Below are 18,596 nucleotides of genomic sequence, written 5' to 3'. Positions count from 1 at the left end.
CTTTACGGAAAGATGGGCAATGTTGTGTACGGTGCGGTTCCTTTTTTTGTTCATTCTCACCCCTTTTAAACTAATCCGGTGCGTTATTTTCCATGTTAATACCTTCGAAGAGTCATCTCTTTCGCAAGAGTGCATACTAACTTGCTTTCTGAGGCTAACGTTTAAAAATGTACATCATTCGCAATTAGAAACCAGTTTAAAAGCATCTTAACACTATCTACAAAATCTGCTATATTTGTTTTTTTCTCAAAGATCGGAGTGTGAGGCTTTTAGTATGTTATTTTTCATAACATTTTTGTTTCAACAGTACTAAATATGTAATGTATCATTTAATTCCAGGTTGAGCTTTTCAACCAATACAGCCTGACTATAATGACTATATGCGAACACAAATAATTGGACTGTGAATGTGCGTTTTTAAAACATGTTTCATTCAGAAAGAAAATTTTGGAATAAATGACCCGAGAACTTCTCGTTTTTTCAAGAAAACAATACTTCCACTTAACCAACTAGAAAAAAATAAGCTTTTTGCACGCTATTTCAGCCAATCACATAAAAAAGCTTTCTGCACTGTACAATTTAGGAATAAGTAAAAATTGCACTCTCACTCGGTAAAAAGTTAACATATAGCATATATTTCGTGTAGATTAACTTTCTGAAGGACACATATTTGCGACAAGATAACTGATGAATGTAGTACATAAAAAATCATACAAATTTACCACGCAAGGAAATATGAAACGAATTGAACTTCGATTATGTGCCGAATGTGGTTCAAAACAACTCTGATAAAATCGTCTACATGAAAACTATCTGCATATGTAGTCGATCGAAATATCGGTTCAATAACTAGTTAAAACATCTTGCAACATATCTTAGAGCACGATGAGTAATTCTCCATCTGGCTAACCATCGTTTGTTTTAAAACAAAGATTCAACAAATTTAAATCTTTTTTATCGGTCGCTTTCATAAGATCTAACCGTCCCATTAACGAAAGAGTCATCCTCAACGTACTCCATATATTTTCTGACATTGTACTAACAGTACGAGTTGGATCTTCACCCTAACAGAAATCACATAGCGGTTACACCGAATTTAATTTGGTGGAAAGTGCAGTTTTTGCCGGCGTTGGTTTAACTTGCCAAAATAGCGCTATATTCGAAATTAAAAAGAGTAGAAAAGCTTGAAAACAGTTTAAGTGTAAAAAAGGCCGTGGAAATTGTATTTTTCCAAATGGAAAAGAAAAAGAAAAAACGATCTTGCTACTCCGCGAAATTCTCTGCCAGAGAAAAATTGTACCAAGATCAGCACTTTCTGGTCAAGTTTAGCCTTTTTTGGCCATTTAGAGGGCGGTCGGAATTATCGGTACCTGTTTTTGCATGTTGAGAGCTGAAAGAAAATGTTCCACAGCTTCTTTATAGGACTTCATATTGATGCAACTTATTCCCAAGTTGTAACGACATCGGATAAATTCAGGTCTCAGCTCCAACGCGTTTCGATATGCTTCGATCGCTTCTGCACTTTTTCCTCCGTTCGCAAGAGTAGCTCCTAATTTATTCCAAATATCCGCCGAGTCAACACGCGCTTGAACTCCAGTTCGGAAGCAGTCGATCGCTTTATCGTACTCACCCGAGATATTAAATAATACACCAAGACCGACCTGAAAAATAAATTTATACAAAAAATCTTTATAAAAAGCCTTAGTTTAACATTGTTTCTATGATGTGGTTTGTAGTTTTATCATTAGCACGGAAAAAGTATTCCGAACGTGATTGACTAGATACAGGAGTAAGACATACATCATTCATTCATTTAATGGAAAAGATGTGTTCAGAAAGAAATATTTGCTATATCGTCAACAACAACATCAACAAAATTCGTCTTAATGGTAGCAACTTACATCTGAACAAAAATGGTACTAAATTATTAACAAAAAATCTAGCTGAAGTTATAAACAAATATTGATATTCTTCGAACAACACTGAGTTGATGGCTCCTGAGCAACCAGATTTGGAGAATGATATTGATAAAATGCATCGCTTACGTCGAGACCAACCAAAAAATGTTTTTATTGGTTATATAAACTCAATTCGTAATAAGTTTAAGAGTTTTCAGTGTGTTATGGGTGATCTCTTTGACGTCATAACAGTTGCAGAAACAAAGCTGGATAGTTCATTTCCTTTAAGTCAATTTGTAATGGATAGTTACTCGAATCCATATCGTTTAGACATCAGCGCGAATAGAGGTGGATTGTTAACTTTTGTTAACAATCCACGTCGTCTTGAGCAGTTTATCTTTAAACCTGATATTCAAGTTTAATTGTTGAATTAGGAGTATAAAAACAAAAATGGTTAGTATGCAGTATTTACAGACCACCAAGTTAAAACTCCAAATATTTTTTGTCTCAACTTTCCGAAGCCCTAGATTTCTATAATTATGATAATATCTTCATAAATGGTGATTTCAACCTAGATCCAGCTGATACTGATTTAGGATAGTTTTTACTAACTCACTCCCTTTATAATCACATGAAGGAGAAAACTTGTTGGAAGTCCTCTACAGGATCTTGCATTGATTTGATTCTTTCCAACAGGAAACACTTTCTCATGCATACAGAAGCGGCTGTAACTGGGTTGAGTGATGATCATTTCTTAGTTAATACAATGCTTAAAACACAATATGTCAAACTACCACCAATTAAAATTAGTTACCGATGCTATAAGAATTTTGATGAAACTTATTTTTTAGAGGATATATCTCGGTCTATGACCAATATCTCAAATTATGATGATTTTCATAGCATATTTACATCTTTATTAGATAGGCATGCTCCATTGAAAACCAAGTTTCTCAGGGCAAATAATAGGCCCCATGTCTCTAAAGCTCTCAGAAAGGCGATTATGAAACGTTCGCGTCTTAAAAGGGTAGCTAACACTTCCGGGAAAGACGATGATGTGAGAGCATTTAAAAAACAAAGAAACTTGGTGGTCAATATAAATAGGCAGGACAAGAAACTTTTTTTTCCAACTTTGGCCGAAGTAATATGAGTAAAGGTTTTTGGAAATCGGTAAAACCTTTGTTTAATGAAAAAGCCAAATATGATAAAGAAAGAATTACTCTTGTTGACAAAGATGTATTATATAATAATGATAGTGATATTGCAAACATATTTAATGAATTTTTTAATAAAATTACTGACAACCTTAACATGCCACACATTCCTCAAGCTCTTTCATCCCAGTGTGATGCTGTTCTCGCTGCAGTTGAGAAGTATTGGTCTCATCCTAGTGTCCTCTTCATTAAGTCGAAGAAACACATACTTTTGAGTTGTCTCCAATTTGTGAGGATGTCATGTTTACGGAAATTCTTACGTTGGATGATAGCAAGAAAGTCAGTGGTTCGATTCCAACGAAGATGCTTAAATTAGCTGCTAGATATTGTGTTCCAGTACTTACAAAGTGTTTTAACAGTTCTATTATTGACAGTTCTGTTTTTCCCAGTCTTTTATCTTTGGCAGAGATAATCCCTTTATATAAAAAGGGTAGCTCCACAGACAAGGTAAATTATAGACCTGTCAGTTTGTTACCAACTGTTTCAAAGGTTTTTGAGAGACTTTTAGCCAAACAACTGTTAGCATTCTTCAACACCTTTTTGTCTAAATATCTTTGTGGATTTCGAAAGAGGTACAGCTGTCAGTATGCTTTTCTAAACATGCTTCAAAATTGGCAAAAATGTCACTCAAAACCTGGAAAAGTCGGTGCAGTTTTGATGGATTTATCCAAAGCGATTGATCGTCTCCCTTTTGGTCTTTTAATTGCAAAACTGGAGGCATATGGCGTTGGATATAATAAATTAAAACTTGTACTGAGCTATCTATCAAACAGGAAACATTGAGTGAGGTTGGGCTCCTCGGTTATTGAGTGGTTAGAAATTTTGTTAGGAGTTCCTCAAGGCTTTGTCCCATGAACAATCTTATTCAATGTGTTTATTAATGATTTGTTGTTCCTGTTATTTGAGGCTGATATCTGCAACTTTGCCGACGACAACACCATTTTTAGTTGTAAGAGTAACATTACTGCTGTTCTAGGAAGTTTGCACTCGGACATAGTCAAAGTGGTAAACTGGTTCAACTCAAATGGTATGGTTGCAAATCCAAGCAAGTTTCAGATGATAATTCTGGGAGCTGATGTTGGCAATATCAACATTCAGATTGGCTCATCTTCTATTGCTCCATCAAAACAATGTAAGTTACTAGGTATTACTCTGGATGAGAAACTTTCATTTTGCCCTAACGCAAAAGGGATGTGCAAAAGTGCTCCCTCAAAGACAAAAGCACTCCTGAGGATACGAAATTTTCTAAAACAGGATCAGATTGATTTATTATTTAACTTATTTATTTTACCTTGTTTCTATTATTGCCCCATTGTATGGATTTTCTGCAGCAAACAGGCACACAATCTCATTTCGGCAACACATAAAAGAGCGTTGTGTACAAAAACTGGTCTGGTGCAGAAAACCTATACAGAATTACTGGAAATATCTAGTATGATGTCTATCCATGATAGAAATCTAAAATGCATCTAACTTTAAATAAAGAAAAAAAAAATAAAAAAATCCGGAGTACAAAATATTGAAAAATTCTGATAATGCCGGAAGCTGGGGATGTTTAAACTTTTCTCAAAGAACTAACGAACTGTTGTTTGTTTATGCATGTAGAAGATAAAAGCATTGACCAACTTAAAATGATACGATGACCCCGAAGAGTCACACTACAAATTTTCACTTCTAGTTTCTTCTTTTTTGCACTTCTCAATTTTTTTTATAATTCCGCACGCCTTGTTCAGTCTCGTATTTTCTTCCTCCTCTCGTACTCTATATTATCAACTATTATGCAAGAATAATTCGAGCTTTGAGGCATTCGACAATACTCTTTAGGTCCTAATATTGACGAGATGGCTTTACTACTAATTTTTTATATTATAATTTAGGGGGAAGGGCGGCTATTCAATACTTGTACACTAAATATGTCCAACAATGTTTAAAATTCGTAAAAACAAATGAAAAAAGTAGGTAGGACAAAATAGCCATCAAAATGCGAAAAATACCATTTCAATTTCAACAACAAATTCGGTATTAAAATAAAAGGGATTGACTTTGTATACACTTAACTATAGTGAACTAGGCGTTCAACCTGGTTGCACGATAGACCTATTTCAATATCGCCTTTTCATGTTAAGCCTTGGTGACGAAAAATTAAAACAGTGCATAAAAACGAGGTTGGTTAAGATAAAGTTCAGGACACCAAGTTGCTTACTAACATTAGCTCTGACATTAGTCCAGTAAATTAAACTCCGTTGAACACCCGGTGGAACAATTAATAGTAGTCGTAAACTATGGCACATATTCAGGTGAAAAGCTTTAATACAGGTTTATGATGTCGTAAATCGAGTAAAGCGCACACAATATTACAGCTTTTCGTTATTGACCTTACGCGCAACGCCAATAACATCTACTTTAACGTCAATGTCCTCTAATCTAATTAACGTCAACATCCTATATTAAATTAATAAAACCATTACAGTGCACTTAAAACTTTTTTTTTTTCCGGTGCCATATTTGTTACATATAATATTTTTTTTTATTTTCAATTTTACAACAATAACTAGAACATTATATGATTACAAGGGACTAATTTACTACAGAACACAACATATTCCTAGCTAACAATTTAACAGTTCAACTTTGAAATTTCATGATCAACCACAATATCATCTCCACTTAAAACTTTGAGGCCAAATAACTTGGAAACGAGGTGACGTCATCAAAAAAACCTTCAAACCCTAATATCCCTGCAACCGTTTGTCAAAGATACATGATCCTATACATTTTCTTGATCAGCGCTTCAAGATCTATATGATAAAGGCAACAGCAGGTATACAAATTTCTGAAAATTTTTTTTTGTCGTTTTGTGGTTTTTGCTGACGCCATCAAAATTTAAATGAAGCTTCTTTTTCATTTTTTATCCTGCCTTAGTGGATTTTTCCACGGGCTTTATCGAGCGGAATAAGACTAGGTCAACCCTGTCACGTGACCTAGTAAAAAATGCCGAGGATTGAAATCGAATTCTGTCGAAGTTACCCAGAATCTGAAGATCGAAATATTCCTCCTTGTTTTCTCATAACGCGAATTGGATCAACCTATGTTGACCTGACCTGTGTTAGCCAGTCTTGGATTTTTCCACGGGCTTTATCGCGCGGAATAAGACTAGGTCAACCCTGTCACGTGACCTAGTAAAAAATGCCGAGGATTGAAATCGAATTCTGTCGAAGTTACCCAGAATCTAAAGATCGAAATATTCCTCCTTGTTTTCTCATAACGCGAATTGGATCAACCTATGTTGACCTGACCTGTGTTAGCCAGTCTTGGCTCTAGGTTATCCCGCGAGGGTTTCACCGTGGATTAGAGTCAACCTATGTTGGCCTGACCTATTTTTAGTCAGAAATTTGGAAGTCAGCCAGTCTTGGCTCTAGGTTATCCCGCGAGGCTTTCACCGTGCACTAGAGTCAACCTATGTTGGCCTGACCTATTTTTAGTTAGAAAGTTTTAAACAAACCTGTCAAAATTTGTAGGCATTTTGGTATAAATATAAGTAAGGCATGCGGAAGATTCTTTCTGTTCTCAACACGGCTTGCAAGAGCTGAAGTTAGTTTTTGAAAACGAAAATTTTGATGAGCTACCTTAAATTTTACGCCGAATTAAATAAAAAGTTTAAATGTAATTCTGTTTTGCCATCTACTGACGTGTTGCAAAAACAACTTACTTTTGGTTTTATCCAAAGAAATTGCCATGCAGAATACTACCTTCCTGCCTATGTGAAATTAAAGAAGGATGGTTGCGCAATTACGTTGAAGTGAGTTGTTTATGTTATCTTTTGTTGTTTCTATAATAGCTATGCGTTTTTGTTACTATGACCACTAACTATGCAGCTGAATATTGTCCTAAAAAAGATTATTAATAATCTTTGTTGTTTTAAAATGTGCAAAGGTCATCTCAAATGTCTTGCTTGTTCAGTTTCTTTTGTTGATGCATTCTTAGTTTACTTATATATTGAGCAAGTTGAATTTCGTAAACAAACCTTTAATAGGGAGCAGTTTGGCAAAATATGTAGTTAAAGTTTTAGAATAGCTAGCAATACCTATTTTTATTACAGGTCTCAGGTCAATGGAAATTGCCTGTACAGTTCTATGACGTTGTGTTTGTTTGGGAAAAATGTGATGGTGGACGAGTTGCGAATTCTTGTGTCAGTGGAACTATTTATGAATGCTAGAGGATGCTTACTTGCTTACTTTTACTGTAAGCATCCTCTACTTTCTTCTGTCCTTGCTCTTCCAGAAAGTCTCTTTAAATCTATGGAAGATATTCTCAATATGTCTGCCTGCAATTCTGCATTTAACACAGACAAAAAAACAAGAAGACTTAGCTAAGGAGGTAACCATTTTAAATTTAGTAGATCGGAAATATTGTTCCTTTCTTGCTATGCTTGCTCTGTCATCTGTCACAAACAGGAATATATTTTCTTATTACCCAGATTATGGATGCAAAAAAGCTCAAATGTTGTTTATCCAATTAATAGAGCCTAGACAACCAAGCTCTGCTTTTGCTATTCACATTTTGTTTTGCTATGAGGGCTAACTTCCATCCAGAGAAAATTTTGCACCTAATCATTTCGTTCCAATTATTTTTAAGCAAAAACGTAAACGCAAGTCAGGTTCAGCTGCGGACACAAAAGTCTGAAGATCGAAATATTCCTCCTTGTTTTCTCATAACGCGAATTGGATCAACCTATGTTGACCTGACCTGTGTTAGCCAGTCTTGGATTTTTCCACGGGCTTTATCGCGCGGAATAAGACTAGGTCAACCCTGTCACGTGACCTAGTAAAAAATGCCGAGGATTGAAATCGAATTCTGTCGAAGTTACCCAGAATCTAAAGATCGAAATATTCCTCCTTGTTTTCTCATAACGCGAATTGGATCAACCTATGTTGACCTGACCTGTGTTAGCCAGTCTTGGCTCTAGGTTATCCCGCGAGGGTTTCACCGTGGATTAGAGTCAACCTATGTTGGCCTGACCTATTTTTAGTCAGAAATTTGGAAGTCAGCCAGTCTTGGCTCTAGGTTATCCCGCGAGGCTTTCACCGTGCACTAGAGTCAACCTATGTTGGCCTGACCTATTTTTAGTTAGAAAGTTTTAAACAAACCTGTCAAAATTTGTAGGCATTTTGGTATAAATATAAGTAAGGCATGCGGAAGATTCTTTCTGTTCTCAACACGGCTTGCAAGAGCTGAAGTTAGTTTTTGAAAACGAAAATTTTGATGAGCTACCTTAAATTTTACGCCGAATTAAATAAAAAGTTTAAATGTAATTCTGTTTTGCCATCTACTGACGTGTTGCAAAAACAACTTACTTTTGGTTTTATCCAAAGAAATTGCCATGCAGAATACTACCTTCCTGCCTATGTGAAATTAAAGAAGGATGGTTGCGCAATTACGTTGAAGTGAGTTGTTTATGTTATCTTTTGTTGTTTCTATAATAGCTATGCGTTTTTGTTACTATGACCACTAACTATGCAGCTGAATATTGTCCTAAAAAAGATTATTAATAATCTTTGTTGTTTTAAAATGTGCAAAGGTCATCTCAAATGTCTTGCTTGTTCAGTTTCTTTTGTTGATGCATTCTTAGTTTACTTATATATTGAGCAAGTTGAATTTCGTAAACAAACCTTTAATAGGGAGCAGTTTGGCAAAATATGTAGTTAAAGTTTTAGAATAGCTAGCAATACCTATTTTTATTACAGGTCTCAGGTCAATGGAAATTGCCTGTACAGTTCTATGACGTTGTGTTTGTTTGGGAAAAATGTGATGGTGGACGAGTTGCGAATTCTTGTGTCAGTGGAACTATTTATGAATGCTAGAGGATGCTTACTTGCTTACTTTTACTGTAAGCATCCTCTACTTTCTTCTGTCCTTGCTCTTCCAGAAAGTCTCTTTAAATCTATGGAAGATATTCTCAATATGTCTGCCTGCAATTCTGCATTTAACACAGACAAAAAAACAAGAAGACTTAGCTAAGGAGGTAACCATTTTAAATTTAGTAGATCGGAAATATTGTTCCTTTCTTGCTATGCTTGCTCTGTCATCTGTCACAAACAGGAATATATTTTCTTATTACCCAGATTATGGATGCAAAAAAGCTCAAATGTTGTTTATCCAATTAATAGAGCCTAGACAACCAAGCTCTGCTTTTGCTATTCACATTTTGTTTTGCTATGAGGGCTAACTTCCATCCAGAGAAAATTTTGCACCTAATCATTTCGTTCCAATTATTTTTAAGCAAAAACGTAAACGCAAGTCAGGTTCAGCTGCGGACACAAAAGTTTTATCTCCTCCTGTGAAAAAGCAAACAAGGTTTTTTCCGGATGCACAGGCAACAGGGAAATTATCTCTTGTAAAACCTGTGATTAAAGATAAACAGTTTAATTTCTTTTCTAATAAAGCTTCCTTTAACAATAAACTAACTGAAGATTATAAGATAGTAACAATAATAGCACATCTGCTGAAGATTTTAATAACAATGAGAAAGCTTTAACCCTATTCGGTCCGGGGTTTTTCGAACATACTATGACCGGGGGGGGGGGGGGGGGCGGATTCCGCCCCCCCTCAATAACTTTTCATAGGATTGTTCAAATTGAATCAAACTTGGCACACTTATAGTACGTCATAAAAGGAACAAAATGGCGGCAATAAATTTTTGCTTGCGTCAGCAAATTTTCTGTGACGTCATCAGAAGCTTGAAAATTGTTAAAAATGCCACTATCTGCTTAAAACATAATTACTTTTGTTCTAGAGCGAATTTTTACATTCTGTTTGAAGTTTCTGAAAGCTAAATAAAATGTTTTTTACATATCTTCCGGTTTTTACATGGATCGAATAAAAAATTGCCAAAAATTGACCGAAAATCCGTTTTTTCCCGATTTTCGGGTAAAATCCGGCAAAATCGGGAAATCGGATTAATCACGTGTCAAAATTATTCAAAATGATTCTTCTTGACGAAACAAAGTTGTGTTGCAAGTTTCAAGTTCTAAGGAAAATCCTAACAGGAGTTATTATATTTTCCCTATTATAAGGATTTCATAGAGATTTTAGGGGTAGTTTCGAGTAATGGCCAATATCAAACCCTCTGAATGGTATGGGACCTAAAAATTTAGCATGCAGGTGTCTAATAGATAAATGTTGAAACTCAGTAAGTATCATAGCCATATAAGAAAGCAATCAGGAGTTATTAAAAAAAAACCGTCAAAGGGGGCGGAATCCGCCCCCCGGACCGAATAGGGTTAAATGATATTTCCTTTGCCTCTGTTTTAAATTTTGAAAATCAATATGACGTTGCCTCTTTCCTTTCTAAAGTTTTAGGTCTAGATGATAGAGGTGTACACAACCTAATCACCAATGTTTTTGTGCCTGATAAATCTTTTATTTTTCTTAAAAAAAGTGGGCGTTCCTTTCGGCATGAATGGCTAAAGACCTTTTCATGGCTTAAATATTCAACAACTTTGTATGGAGCGTTTTGTTTGCCATGTATCCTTTTTGGTCACAAGGTTGCTAACAAAACTTCTAAGTTACAGAAATTGCTTTCTCAACCTTTTCGACATTGGCCAGCTGCCAAAAACTTTTTTAAACAACATGAAACATCAAAAAATGGTTTACATATTGAAACCAGCCTAACTTTAAGTACATTTGTAAAGAATTTTTTAGAACAAACTCAACCAATCAGTGTAATCATAGATTCCAACTACAAAAACAGGTAGCTGATAATCGAAAGTTCTTAACAACAATTGTTGACAACATAATTTTATGTGGTCGTGTTTCTATTCCTCTTCGTGGTCACAGGGATGATAGTAAATATCATCCTAAAGTTGGAAATTTTTTAACTGGTTCAACTGGCAATTTTATTGATCTTTTAAATTACCCCTTGAAAATCATCTTATAAAATGTAATAAGAATTCTTCATATATTTCTAAAACTGCACGGAATGAAATAATTAATTGTTGTGCGGATATAATCACAGAAAATATTGAGATTTCCTATTTTTAAAATTTTTCCCAAGTAAGGAAAGACATGTTTGTGAAAAATATTGAATTGTATGCTCCTGATTCCTTAAAAAATAAGCTTAAGGATGTTTGTCGCGCAAGGTGGATTAAACGTGTTGAAGGTATGGATACATTCCAAGAACTTTATGTCCCTCTTGTTTTCACTCGTGAGGAGATGTTTGTTCAAATGCAATGCAATATTGACACATCATCAAAAGTCTTGTCCTTATATAAATTAATTACAAGTTTTGATTTTATTATTACAATGGTAATTACTCGGTCTGTATTTGATATAACACTGCCAGTAACACGAACGCTTCAGAGAAAATCCAATGATATTTTTGAGGGACTTCATATGATTGATGCTCTTAAAAGTGCAGCCATGGCTACACGAAATGCAGTTGATGCTTATCATGAAATGTGGTATGAGAAAGCTGTATCTCTAACTCAAAAAGCATGTATTACTCCTACAAAACCTAGAACTTTTGGACGTCAAAAAAACAGATCTAACATTCCTGCTGAAAACATTTCGGATTATTTTAAAAGGACAACAACTATTCCAATGTTGGACCATTTAAATTCTGAATTGAAGTTACGATTTGACATATCTACTGTGACTTCTTATCAGGGCTTGTCAATTATTCCATCTAAGATGATGTTTTTAGTTAGTAAACATGGTCTATTGGGATGGAAAGACAAGTTTACAGCTTTTTGCGGAGAGTAGCGGAGCCCATTTCCTCATTAAATAAGCCAAATAAAAAAGAATAAGGAAGTACGAAGAAAGAAAGTAGTATTTTTTAAGCACGGCGATGGAGTTTTTGTTGTTTTCTAAATGTGGTACCAAGGGAAAGTCGGACGCAGGGACAATTTCAAGAAAACGAAGAAATTGTATGGAGCTAGCTTAATGGTGAAACACCGGGATATTTTCCAAAAAACTTTATTGCAACTTCGGTTTAAATGCAACAGCGGAAACAGCCTGTTGTTACCCTGTCCTAGACGTTACTGTTAACTTCTTGTTATAATGTGCAAATGTGTAAAATTATGTATGCATTTATCCCCTGTTGGTCTAATGGTTAAGACACGCTTGCAAATGAGAGATTCAGGTTCAAATCCTGAACAGGGCTAGGAAAAAACTTGCACATATTAGCTATAGTATCTATATTGAAAAACAAGTGAATCTTTGGAAAAATTAAAATTGCATACATCTCTATCCTAATAGCACACAAACCACGTTGTTTGTGACGTTGCAAAGTGCAATTTTATGTATAGGGGCTGGTCCAACAATCTAGCCAAATAACCTTGTTTGCCTAAAGAAATCTTTGTAGCTAGAAAAAGCGCAAAGAAAAACAGTGCTGGTGACCATTTTGGGTAGAAATAGTCTTTATCAAAAATTAGAGCATTTGCTAGTCTGTCTTCAGGCTAAAATACACGGTAAGTTTAAACGGACTGTTTTTTCTATTGAAATTAAGAGAATAAATGAGGTATTGTTTAAATTAAAGGTTTGAGCATATTTCTTCGGTTTCTAATTACAACCACTGCTAGTCTGCTTTTTTTCTTCCACCATTATCCCTTCTACTGCTATAGCAATAGAGATATACATGTTCTTTATTTGGGATTTATTGTAAAAAGAAAATTTTTTAAAAAAACTTATACATTTTAACTTAACGTGTAGACAGGTGTTTTACCTGTAACTGAACTTATAAGTTTTTTTTCACAACTAAACGGTCCGTTTAAACTTACCGTGTATTTTAGGCTTGAAGAAACTTATATTCTTTTTAGCAGAAGAGCTTAAACTTTAAATAAAATAAATAAAATTATAAATACAACCTTTATGTTTTTTTCAACCTTGTTCCCAGTATTTATTTGGTTTTGTCATGAAAACTATGGTGAAAACGAAAGGTCATGTAGAGCTAGTATATCGCAATTTTTTTCACTATATTTTTTCACATGTAATAAACTCCTTCTTTACCTTCAAAGAGATCATTCACACTCCTAAAGCTAATTTGTTAGTGACATGCCTAGATTTTCTAGCTACTCATACTAAACTGAATACATAAGGTAGCCAAATTTTAATAAAATGCCTAGCCTCGATTTAATTGGATAAAATGGATCACGTGAAGTTTTTGAAACACAAACATTTTTCGCTTTGAGTGGCCAAAATATATCACGTGATTTAGCGACCGAAATATACTTTTTCGGCGCCACTTTTTTTTTAAACCCTCTGGTATTTTACCGGAGCGTGTTGGTTTTGTTTGCTGGAATTTTTTGATACTTCACAGATTTTTGGATAAGTATTATTTGATAATTTTTCTGTGTCTTCTACTAGCAAACAAACAAACATTTAGGTGCAAAGTGCAGCTACGTGCATCTTTTACTAGATTATTATTTACTGTTCATATCTGATTTAGGTGCAATAACTGCTGCTAGGTGCATCTTTAATACTGATTCACATAGTAAAAAAAAATCATGATATCAATCCAGGCATATCGTGCCACCATCGGTTCGTTTTATAATGTAGCTGCTATTCATTCCAGTAATGATATTAAGAATGAAACAAATTTCCACAGCCATTCAGGAATGTTTTTTGACAATCTGGATAATAGCAATCACTTCATTTATTTTTTGAAACTTTTTATTTTATTAATTTTTATGTGTTGTCTAAGCTGTAACATCAATCTTGCAAATTTGAAGTTACTGTTATTGTTATCAGGGGATATTGAAAGCAATCCTGGACCCTTCAATAACAATGATATTGACTTCCAAATAGCACAAGAATCTTATGCTGCCCATCTTTTAAATGAGTGAAAATTCTGCAGACCATATAGTTGCTTATGCTAGAAGTATTGGTCTGTCAAATATAACATATCGTGAAGTGACGATTGGAGATGGCAACTGTTTTTATAGAGCAGTGTTACAGCAACTTGATCGGCCTGAGATCGGACAAATTGTCCCCTCTGAACTTAATTTCCAGAACCATGTTGAACTACGAGCAGCTGTGGTCAAATTGTCCGCGAAAATAGCGACATAGAAATTTTTCAAAATAATAGAACCTTTTTATTAAAAAGCCCTGAAGAGCGGGAACGCGACTTACAAATTCAGTCAAAACCTACTGTTTATGTTGAAGAAATTTTCATACGAGCTGCTGCAATAATGCTGGGCGTCAACATTTTGATAACATCTGATATCAGTACTGCAAAGCACTCATATACCCTTATTAGTCCTACTCATGATGAAACACATGATATTGCCGGGAAACAACAAGTGGCACATCTATTGACTGATGGTACCACTGCAGGTGCTTTTATTTGGGAGGGTAAATAGAAATCACTACCAATCATTGGTCTTTGATGACAATTTGAGCCTTCCTTCTGTTGCATCATCCACACCACTCAGTCCACCTAAAAAAATTCCCTGTTTGTCATCAAACAATGTAATTCAACCTTAAGATGCAACAAATAAACCTGCCTTGCTGATTCCTCTTCCTGTTTCCTTGCCTGCTTTGCCGTACATTGCCGTGTCCTTTTCTTGCCGTGCTTAATGCCTTTGCCTACCCTTCCCATGCCTTTTCTGGTTCCTGCCTACTATGACCTTGCCTGTGCCTCCCATGCTTTGCCTACCCCTGCCTTGCTGATTCGTCTTCCTCTTTCCTTGGCTACCTTTGCCGTGCTTAATGCCTTTGCCTTGGCAACCTCTCCGCAACACTTTTTATATTGATTGTAGCTTTTATTCTGATGACATGCCAAACTTTTTAGCTCTTGATGCTGAGCTTGGCATAAGTACTGGGAGATGCAGGATAGTTATCCTGATAATATTTCAGCCACTCTTAAAGCAATTTTATCATTACAATTTGAAAATTTGACTGTGGCCTTAAGAATTCTTGCCACATTACCAGTGACATCCTGCGAATGTGAACGAAGTTTGCTGTTAAAAACAGGAGATTGGATTTTAAGTAAAATGTTTAAATTAATTATTTTTCTATGTAGCCTCATGTCAATATATACTCAGATTGTTTATATCTAAAGTTAAAATTAACAAGTAATAAAATAAATAATATCGTTTCTTCCTTTTCTAAATAAAAATATAAATATAAATAAATTTTAAAATAAAGTATAATTTTTTGTACAAATCCATACCTAAGAAACTACTTTCTGTAATAAGTTTCATACCCAATATATTTCTCTCTCCCCTCTCCCCCCCTTTTTTTGGTGATTACAAACCTGATTGATTCAAAATTGTCCCCGGGCTCAGTAGGCTCCGCTGACAGTACCTGGGTCAAGGAGCAACTAAGTCTTTTTTTCCTTCTAAGCTTTCTCGAATGCTTAAATTTTACGTGGTGGTGATGAAGGTGATGATAACGTTATAAATCCAATTACCTTCTTTTTAGTTTCTTTCATTTACCTTCTTGCAGTAGTTGTATACATTACATTTGTTTTTGCGATGTTGTGACGAAACAGCAAGCTGCAATGATAATACTTAACCCTCTAAGAATTTAACATTCATCATACGATGATGTAACAAAACAGCAAGCTGTAATGATAATACTCAACCCTCTGTAGATTTTACAATATCATACGATGATGTGACAAAACAGCTAGCTGCAATGATAATTAATTCCTGTGCGTGCAGAGCCATTTCTTTACTTCCACTTTAACAATAATCTCTTTCTATAAATAAATTTTCCTTATTGCGGGCTCGGTCTGACTCCAGCCGACAGTACCTGGTTTCCGGAGCGGCAGTATGACTGTCCATGTCGGGCTTAACGAACTAAATTTTTAATCTATTTTTTATTTGTCCTAGGCATGCTGACGAGCCCTGACATTGGGCGAAACAGTCTTAAAATGATTTATGCTAACGAAACACATTTAAGTTGTCATTGTTTTTTTTCAATGTTTCGTTTCTGTCTAAAACGTCCGCATACGAGGTTGATTTTTGCCCTCGTTTAAGCCTATTTCAGTGTTCGCAAAGCCCGTTTTAGTGTAAATAATACGCTAAGTGTGTCTGTGTGTCTGTAACAGGCAAAGTGGATGTGTTCATTTTGCTTTGATGTTGCCGAAAAAGGCATAATATGTTAATATGTTGAATTTTCTGACGTTAAGGCGCGACGTCAATACTACTACTACTTCACGTCAATCTCTTATCATAATACGCTTGTGTGAGTAACCATGTGAGTCCACGACACGCACAGTACGGGTCACTTTTTATGACGTGGCGTTACGCTAAAATTTACTTTTTTTTAAAAGTTAAAAAAACGCAAATCAGGGGGTCACTATATAATCATTTAGGTCTTCTTTCTTATTACCTTAAAAAATAAATGTCTATTTTACTGAAAACTTTATTTTATTGAAACTATTTACTTGCTGTAACCCTCTGACAATGCGAAAATTATTCGCTAAAATTATTAGTAAAGAAGTTTGTCAAAGCATTTCAAAACACATCTCACTAAATGACTCCATGAAATGCGTGTAAGGGATACCAAACAAAAACATACAGCATGGTAATTTGAATTTTTAAAACTTACAATCCAACCTCGGCCCTTTGTCTCTTTTTATAACGAGACGGAAAAAAGAGAGAAAAGGCCCTGGGATCGAGGTTGCTCACAGTTTGCATTACTTTATATTTATACCCATTGAAACCAAAACCGTTAAAAATATAAGCAGGTGCAACAAAAAAATAAAAAATAAAAAAGCAAAATGCAAAGGCGTGTAACAACTGTTACTTTTATACTTGCTTTGCCATGCCAGAAGTACACCAGGAACAAAAGTATATCAGACAACACAGTAATTTGAATTTTCAAAACTCACATTTCAACCTCGACACTGGGCTCTTTGTCTCTTTTGTAACGGGATGACAAAAAAAGAAAAAGCCCTGGGGTCGAGGTTGCTCACAATCTGCATTATTTTATGTTTATAACCGCTAAAACAAAACTTCTAAATACATAAGCATGTGCGAAAAAAAATATATATAAAAAATAAAAATGGGAAATGTGTAAAAAAATCAAAGGTGTCTAACAACCGTTACGTAAAAAATTAAATACGCTAAAACTATATACTTGCTTTGCTATTCCAGAAGTACACCAGGGTAAAAAGGGATACCAAACGTTTAAAAAAAACCTAGCATTTTTCATTAAGTCGCACAAAATCAGCTATTCAGTCTATTGCATACGGTAAACCTTTCAAAGTTATACTCAAAATCTATATAATAATACGCCAGTTCCGTGTCTCTGTGACAGGCAAAGTTGATATCGCCATTTTCCTTTGATGTTGCCGAAATTCTCTTTGAAGTCGCCGAAAAAATTATGTCTTCTTTGTCGTGAAAAGCTGCCAGTTTTATGTGGTTTGTTAAATGAAGTTCTAGCACAAAGTAACGGAAATTGTGTTTGCAAAAAAGATGGCTGTTCTTTTTAAGCAATTTCTACTCTTTCCTTCAAAATAAATCTTTACAAAAGCATTTAAAAAGGGGCATGGTATATAAATGAAGTATAGAAAGGTTTCTGTAAGGTTTGTTTATGTTTTTTTCAGTTTTGATGATATTATTGATGCGAGACATGTTTGTTAGCTAGCATCATAAAACCAACCACACCAACAACAACCTAATAGCTAGCTAGCTTGGACTTTATAAATATGTAGCCATGTTCTTTATACCTAGCTAAGTCTCCAGTTTATATTCAACTGACCAGCTATTAGCTGCTGTAGCTAGCTTATGTTTGCTTCAGTTGTATGTTGCTTTTTACATGTAGCTAAGCTAGCTACCGTAATGTTATCTTATTGGTCTTTGCTAAGAATGTGACTGTAACTTATTTGATTTGACATTTTAAGCTTAAATTAACAAGCCACAACAACTTTTAAAAAAGTATTACATAATATTTAAAAAGAGTTTAAGGACTGTTTTTAAGCAAATAATGTATTTTTCACATTTTGTGTATGCAAATAATGTATTTTTCACATTTTGTGTAACTAGCTAAACTTATATACATCGGTTACATGGAATATGACGAAACGATTTTTATTTAACATGTAGTAGTTCTTGTCTATATAATAATACCCCAGTTCTGTCTGTGACTTTTGCAAAGTGGATTATATTCTTTATAATTTTCTTTAACAAATTCTATAAAACATCGCCTATAAAATTGTTCTGTAATGTACCAAACTTTAACGGTTAAATAGTATTGACGTCAAAGGAAAGTTAATTAAGATTAGTGAAGCCATTACAGTGCACTTAAAACTTTAAGGCCAAATAACTTGGAAACGAGGTGGTGACGTCAATGATTTTTCACCGCGTGGGTAACTAGGGACCACCTGGGACCAATTTGGGTAAGTTTCCCAAACCTAGGTCCCCAAATCCGTGTCGGAATGGACGGGTTGATGACGTCATCAAAAAACCTTCAAACTCTAATATCTCTGCAACCGTTTGTCAAAAGTACATGATCCTATTCCTCAGCGTTTCAAGAT

General features: G+C 34.9%; 1 protein-coding gene across 3 annotated transcripts in view; it reads right to left on the bottom strand.

Moving 5' to 3' along the window:
* Window positions 1–18,596, bottom strand: part of LOC130641586 (peroxisomal targeting signal 1 receptor-like) — a 94,577-nt gene that overhangs the window by 4,910 nt on the left and 71,071 nt on the right. For 2 of the 3 annotated variants that reach the window (XM_057448457.1, XM_057448459.1), the window contains exons 16-17: window positions 1,371–1,661; window positions 605–1,064 (exon numbers count right to left, since the gene is read on the bottom strand). In XM_057448457.1, coding sequence (XP_057304440.1) covers window positions 906–1,064; window positions 1,371–1,661 — 450 coding nt within the window. In that variant the 3' untranslated portion in view covers window positions 605–905. Of the gene's footprint in view, window positions 1–604; window positions 1,065–1,370; window positions 1,662–18,596 lie in introns of those variants that run through there. The other variant, XM_057448458.1, reaches the window with a different exon arrangement.

Source organism: Hydractinia symbiolongicarpus, chromosome 4 (genome assembly GCF_029227915.1).
Source record: "Hydractinia symbiolongicarpus strain clone_291-10 chromosome 4, HSymV2.1, whole genome shotgun sequence".
Taxonomy (NCBI): domain Eukaryota; kingdom Metazoa; phylum Cnidaria; class Hydrozoa; order Anthoathecata; family Hydractiniidae; genus Hydractinia; species Hydractinia symbiolongicarpus.
Note: the sequence above shows the minus strand (reverse complement) of the source record. Positions and strands in the feature narration are given on the sequence as shown.